Source organism: Salmo trutta, chromosome 37 (assembly GCF_901001165.1).
Source record: "Salmo trutta chromosome 37, fSalTru1.1, whole genome shotgun sequence".
Taxonomy (NCBI): Eukaryota; Metazoa; Chordata; class Actinopteri; order Salmoniformes; family Salmonidae; genus Salmo; species Salmo trutta.
The window spans coordinates 7040659-7048287 of record NC_042993.1 but is presented as its reverse complement, the minus strand read 5'-3'; the positions used below and the strand labels follow the sequence as shown (position 1 = coordinate 7048287).

General features: G+C 44.9%; 1 protein-coding gene across 1 annotated transcript; it reads left to right on the top strand.

Moving 5' to 3' along the window:
* The first annotated feature begins 500 nt into the window (after positions 1-500).
* On the top strand, positions 501-7351 carry LOC115176617 (uncharacterized). Its single transcript, XM_029736726.1, has 6 exons — positions 501-714; positions 2931-3283; positions 3452-3527; positions 3882-3960; positions 4249-4429; positions 4512-7351. The coding sequence occupies exons 2-6, from the start codon at positions 2933-2935 to the stop codon at positions 5055-5057; spliced, it is 1233 nt and encodes a 410-aa protein (XP_029592586.1). The 5' UTR covers positions 501-714; positions 2931-2932; the 3' UTR covers positions 5058-7351.
* The last annotated feature ends 278 nt before the right edge of the window (positions 7352-7629 follow it).

Sequence of the window (7629 nt, the reverse complement as noted above, 5' to 3'; positions counted from 1 at the left end):
TAGCCTACTTCACACGTTGATAATGACTTGTGGTTGTGTGTTTCTCTAGATCAGAACGATGAGAACAGAACTCTGTTCCAGACCCTGTGTGAGGGGTGACCTTGAATGGTGCCGTGAATGTAGCATTTAGGACTAGACCATCAGGTACAAAATAGTCATCATATTGGCCTACGCCTTTATCCTAAATCTTTTATACAGTATAACTCATTTTATTCTAGGCATTCATTATAATAACTCTATAGGCCTAAAAAGCGTGTGCGTGTGTTTACACCGCTCAGCCGTAGTAGACTGACGCACGAGTAGACTTCCCACTCAGCCCGAACCACGAGCCCGAACCACGAGCCCCACATGTATGGGCGGGGCTTTGAGTGCCCCGCTGACCCACCAATCAGCAGGCAGTAAAGCATTCACTGGCTGCATGGATCCACCAATGGGGTTTGTAACTTCAGACGGACAACCAATAGGGCACGAACAAATGTGGGCACGTGTATCCGTGCACATGTTGAAGCTCGTAAACCGTGGAGATAGAAAGAACTAGCAAAGAGGCAAACCAATGAAGGTCCGGCGATCGTGAGAGGAAGGAGACTGCCGACCTGATGTTCCAGCGAGTGTGAGACAAATATCGGCAAGTGGGCTACAGAGAGAGACGTTATCAAGGCCGTTTCTGGCAACCGTGGCCGGTTCTACTGCTGTTATTTAGTTGCAATATTTCAGGTGAGTGTTCTCTTTAAAATGTTACATTGCTACATTCCTGCGCGGTTTACGGAATTGACTGTGATAGGCTATATCAGAGACATGATACAGTGTTTCCTTAATTACGTCCGTTGTGTTTAGTGTAGGCTAGGCTGCTGCTGATTTGTTACGTCGTTGATGTGTTACAGTGTTATAGAGCTGGAGGCTAGCGGTCATTCTAAAAGCATGGAACAATTGCTAGACCTTTGTCAGTCAGACTTGAACATAATATATTACATTTGTCAGTGTTCGTTAGAAGTATAATTATTGTACTTAGTGTCATTTGTGTCAGTTGTAATGTTTGTGTTTGTCATGATCACGTTCCTCAAACACACACACACACACCACCTGAGACACAGTGAAATTCCCCTGCAGCCTACATACCTACACGGGGCCGGGCCGACACAGACACACACCGAGAGAAAACGCTGAGGAGTGTATGAGTTTTGGCTCATATGATTCAGTGGGTTGATCCATTGGTCCATGTTACGTATTTGTATTACATAATATTGGCATGCATCCAGTCATTCATCTTTACATTCCCACAAAGTCTATCTAAATGATAGGCGTAATTGGGACAGCACAAGTCCCAGGAAAGAGCCACCATAGTTAGAATCAATCTGTTATAATCGATTTTAGGACTGTTACAATTATGTTACCCAAGTGTACTGTGGTCCTTTTCTTGTAAAAATCACAACTTCTGTGACAGACTATTAAACAGTGAAGTGAATAAATAAGTATCTCTCTCTCTCTCTCTCTCTCTCTCTCTCTCTGTGTGTGTGTGTGAGAGAGAGTGTATACAAATTGTATTTGTCACATGTGCCGAATATGACATGTGTAGACTTTACCGTGAAATGCTTGCGAGTCTTTCCCAACAATACAGAGTTAAAAATATATCATTCAAATCAAGAGGAATAAAATACACAACTACACATGTGTGTGTGGTTATAAAAATCACAACTTCTGTGACAGACTATTAAACAGTGAAGTGAATTAATAAGTCTGTGTGTGTGTGTGTGTGTGTGTGTGTGTGTGTGTACATTGCAGAGGGACTATTATCACAGAGGGTTTGCTCTCTAGCAGAAGGTGTGTGGTGAGACTTTATCAGTGTGTGTGTGGGGGGTGTGTTAAACGGTATGTTGTGTGTGTGTACATTTGTGTGCGTGGAGGGTGTATATACGAAAGTGTGTATTTTTGGGTGGTGGGCGTTAGACCTTGTGTGTGTGTGTGTGGAGATACTAGTGTGCTCATGTTACCACTCTTAATGTAGTCTGAGGTCACAAACCAACAGGGACTCCCAGATTAGAGAGGGGGAGAGAGAGAGAGGGAGGGGAAGGAGTACTGTCTACAGAGGAGGGGGTTAGAGGGTAGGAAAAGAGAGGAAGAGATGGGAGGCAGACAGAAAAACTGAGAGGAGGGGGGTGGTATAGTGAGTGAATCAGAGTGAGGGGGGATGGAGAGAAAGAGCGAGTAAGAGGAGTGAGAGAGAGAGAGAACCCCGGAGGCCGAGGAGGAGAGAGAGTCAGAGAGAGAAAGACCCATCCTGCCTTATTGGATTCTACTACTGCTTATTCTACTCACACCCTTCCCCCTCACGTTTCACTCTCTCTTTCTCCATCTCCTCTCCCCTCAATGGGAGCCAGACATGCACGGCCATTGTGTGCCTACTGCCCCCAGTCACGCTCTACATCATGTTAAACTAGGCCACTGGTAGACCCACCATTTTGAATTGGTGTTATTATTTTTGGGTTGTAGGATTAAAAAATGTCTCCCCTATAGCAATTTCCACAGCAATGTCGCTCTTCCTCTTTCAATTCAATCTCAATTTAAGGTCTTTATTGGCATGGGAAATATATGTTTACATTGCCAAAACAAGTGAAATAGATAATAAAAAAAAGTGAAATGAACAATGAAAAAAAATGAACAGTAAACATTACACTCACAAAAGTTCCAAAAGAATAAAGACATTTGAAATGTCATATTATGTGCAAATAGTTAAAGAACAAAAGGGAAAATAAATAAACATAATATGGGTTGGATTTGTCTTTCTCTCATTTGAATATACAATGTCATTTGGCTGTTGTCATAGAGGACACATTTTGTTACTTGGCAGTTATTCTAAATCTTTTCTCTGTTTACCCCATTCCCCCTGCTCTCTCACTTCTCCCCCCTTTCCCCCTCTCTCTCCAATCACACAGTGATGCAATCGCAGGGCAGCACTTCCTCCCAGCCCTCTGTTGATTCGCTGAGCTCCAGTGACAGCTACCTGTTCAACCACTCTGAGCAGGCGGAGGATGACACTGACGTCTTCCTGTCCGAACGCTCCCCCTCCGTCATCCTCGGCACTGGGGGCATGGTCAGGGGCAACGGGAGTGCCGGGGCAGAGAGTCCCGAGTCCCAGTGGGCGTGTGACGGCTTCACTGACCGCGAGGAGGAGGAGTCACGGGGTTCAGAGGTCACTGCAGGTCACCCCAGGGTCACAGCTGAGAGACAGAGAACAAGCGAGATGGAGAGAGAGAAGACAGAGGGAGACCTGCTCTTTGCCCAGAAGGTGAATGTCAGAGAGAGATGAAGGGATTGGGATGGAAGACAGGGATATATAACTCATCTTCCTACAGATGTTTGAGACTGAACCAACTTCAGAGACAGCTTGACCACAGTACTGTACCCCCTTAATAATCATCTCTCCTCTCTCTCTCTCTCTCTCTCTCTCTCTCAGTGTGCTGAGCTGCAGGGGTTTGTAAGGCCCTTACTGGAGCTGCTGAATGGACTGAAGGGGGGACGATTTGACCGTGGTAAGCACCATTCTCCTACACACTGGTGTGTGATGCTGCAGCCTGTATTGATCTAGTCTGTATTCATCTAGTCTGTATTCATCTAGTCTGTATTCATCTAGTCTGTATTCATCTAGTCTGCAGCTACTGTGTCTGTAGTTTTCATCTGTAGGCGTATTGGTGTGTGTCTGTGTGTGTGTGTGTGTGTGTGTGTGTGTGTGTGTGTGTGTGTGTGTGTGTGTGTGTGTGTGTGTGTGTGTGTGTATGTCTGGTGTCTGTTTGTGTGTGTGTGTGTGTGTGTGTGTGTTGACTGTAGCGTGTCAGACAGTGTTACAGTGTGAATGCTGACTGGAGGATTGTGTATTTGATTGACAGGTCTGAGTAGTTTCCAGCAGAGTGCAGCCATGGACCGCATCCAGAGGATCCTAGGGATCTTACGGAGACCCAACATCGGGTAAGACCACACACACACACACACACACACACACACACCTGTTTATGTGCGTACTGGACTCAACCCTGCACTACTCAGTTTCAGCATTCTGTCACAACAGCAGAAAAAGATAGCTTTCATAATAAGTAGTCCAGTTTGAATGTTTAGAGAGAGAAGTGGATTTAGTCTGGATCTGTGTTTAGTAGATGAGAACAGGAATGTTAATGTCCATGCTATTGTTTTCTAAACGTTATAATCCTCCTCTCTCTATCTCTCCATTCTCTCCTCCCTCTCTCTCCACCTCCGTAGGGAAAAGTATATGAACACTCTTGTCCAGGTGGAGACGATGCTGAAGATGTGGTTTCCACAGGTGTCCCCCTTGGCCCCACCTACTGCCCCTACCCTCTTCCCCCCTCACCTCTCCCCCCGGGACAGCCCCAGCAGCACCCCCCCACACAGGCACAGAGACCAGTCGCACATCCCTGTGAAGGTGAGAATACACAAACACGCGCGCACACACAATAATATGTTGATAAGTTGTGGCTGACAACATTCTCTCTGTCTCTCTCCAGAAGCGCAGACTGAGTTGGTCAGACACAGACTCTGACACCCCTCCTCCTGTACTCTTTAAGAGGCTCAACGCCGGTGGAGGAGAGGAGAGGGGGAAGGAGGGGGGAGACGTACCCCCACACCCCCAGGACCCCACCAGCGACCAAGAGAATGAGAGAAAGGAAGATGAGGACAGCGAAGAGAGACGGGGAGAGTCATCGAGCAACAAAGCGGGGCTCTGTTCTGAACCCGGTCCCACCTCGGTCCTTGTAGTGCCCATCCTTTCCCCCTGGAAACCAATGGAGGGGAAACAGCTGCTGCCTGTCATGCCACCTCCCACCACCAGGGGCAGTCCAGCCATGCAGGACAGTGTAATCTCTTCCACCACACCCTTCAACAACCTCCAAAGCCAGCCGCAGCCAATCGGGTGCCAAAGTCAGCCTGTTGCCGGGAAGACTGGGAAAAAGACCGTAAAGACCTGTCAGGGGCGGGTCCAGGCTCATTCAATCACAGCAAAGCCTTTGAAAAGGGTGGAGTGTAAGAGCAGGGTTAACCCCGCCCCTTTATAGACCTGATGCACTGAGCACACTCCGACCAGCAGGCTAGTGTGACTACGTCAACATGCAAAAGCTGCTGTGCTAGGGAGAGTCGGGTAGAAATGGGCTGCAGTCCAAACACTTTATTTTTAGCCCCTCAGCCCTTGCACTAGCCACTTTCCCTTCGGGGAATCCCCTTTGAACCGGATGCAGTTTGACTGCCATCTTAAGTGGAGGTCCAATTCACTAACGTTGCCCCCTCGGGCCTCAATTTAGCTCGAGGGAGCGAGTGACGAACTTTGATCACTTGCAGGGTTTATATGACCCACAATTCAATGCAAATTGTAGTCACGTATCATACTCCGGTGGCCGCGAATGTCACGTTCACTCACCACGGCAGACAAAATGATGATTCTATCTTCCTAAATATATATATATGACATTGATTTTAGCGTTGCCAAATTGGCTTAGTGTGGTAGTGAGGAGCCTAGAAAACCTAGCTAGCTTCATAAACATATTTTTGGGAATTCTGAAATGTATTGCAATAAATGACCAAACTATAAAACTAGCTAGCCAGCTATGGATAACTGTAGCTAGCTACGTTAGCTTGCTAGATACATGAATAGCTTTAGGTTGGTTGTTTTTAAGCTCAACTTCAAGATTTCCACTAAGGACGTTGCCTCTCCGATCATCACTCTCTAATTTGAATTTGGACTGCAGCCATGGTTTTAGGTGCTGATGTGTTTCCTTAATGATGGATCTTTTGCAACTACCTAAACACAATTAGGACCGTTAATGAAAATGATATCTGAGAGACTACAGTTATTACTACATGAGGACAGAATATGTCCTTGTGAATCATAATCACAGTTCCATAACAATCAGATTGTTTTGCACAAATAGTGTTTGTAGATTGGGAAGGTTGGTAAACACCTCTTAAAGCCCATCGCTTGGTTATAGAATATTGGATCTCTGATTGACTGAATGGTATACTCTCTTACTCCACTTAAGAAAAGGTAAATGCCACTATGCAAACTTAATCGAAACGCTGTTGGCTTAGGGATATTTGTGTTTCAGGCAAGGAGGTGAGAGGTGACGAGGAGAGGATGGTTAGGAGGACAGGTGGGATAAGATTTAGGGATTAAGGATAGTTATATTCCTGGAATGATATTCCTGGAATCTCGTCAGAGATGATGCTTCCAGTGAATAACAGCAGACAGTTCAATAGACCGAGGCATTATGGATAGAAGTGAGGAATAATCCAACTAGCCAGATGCCATTAGACTACTGAATGACCTCTAGAGCTGAATAACATCTAAGAGGACGTGGCAGGGACCTCTACTGAAGTCTAAAGAGGTTTAGAATCTATTTAATGTCAATCCACCAACATGACACAATCTGTTTGTGAGGACGGATGCAAGGTGTTTTGGACTGTGAAACGAATGAAACACAACTGGGTTTTATTCTGTGTGGAGAAATGTGAAGCGGGTTATCCGTTAAACAATAAATCAAATTTCAATGGTCTAACCGGTAGGGGATAGAATACCAAACAGACCTTAGATCAGCTTCTAGGGACAACTTAATCCTTTAAATGGCTCAGTGAGAGACTAAAGACCACCCTGAGAGAAGAGTCCACTCACAGACAGACAGAAACCCCGTTTATTTATTCACATGTTGACTTGACAACGCTGCATTTATTTATTACCTTTATTTATTAATTGGCAGCTGTGTTTCTCACTCTTTGAACTTACAATTGGTTGACTGATTGGTTGACCGATGCTCTTGGGAAAGTTGCTGTACAACGGTTTGTTTGTGGTTTTTACTGTTATGGTGGGACACATTTTGGGGGGATGATTGGACTTTTGGACTACTGTGCCTTTACCAAATAGGATGTGTACAAAAATAAGCATTTTATTCTTTCAAAGCATTTTCTACTGCATTTTGATAGTTTGTTTGTCTTTCTTAATAGCACAGTGCACAATCAGTCGAAAAACACAGTACACAACGCCTAATTCCTGCCTTCAATCTCTTATCTGGCTTCCAGGGGTCTGTTGGGCAAAACTAGCTACCTACTGATCCCACAACAGCAAGGCAACCTCTACTCCAACCTGTGCAGTGGTCATGTGTACAACACAATAGTATTCTATACATAAACATCATAGTCTTCTATGAACTAACGACTGGCTAATTTATTTCCGTTTTTAGATTGACAGTTGCCTCTTCTCTGGGGTGTATTTTATAGTTGATTATGTAGGTCTGACTGGAGGATATGATCAGCGCTTGCTATCTCCTGTGTGCTTCTTGGCGCTCGTCAAACTTGAAAAACATGTGAGGATCAGAGCTAAAAGGGAGACAGTATGAATATTTATTTTGCACCATCATCGTAAGCTGCTATACATAATATGACTAAAACATGATTGATATATTCCTCATAACAAATAATTAATACACATGTATTTACTAATGAAATATAATAATATATGCCATTTAGCAGACGCTTTTTATCCAAAGCGACTTACAGTCATGCTGCATACATTTCACAAATGGGTGGTCCCTGGAATCAAACCCACTATCCTGGCATTGCAAGCACCATGCTCTACCAACT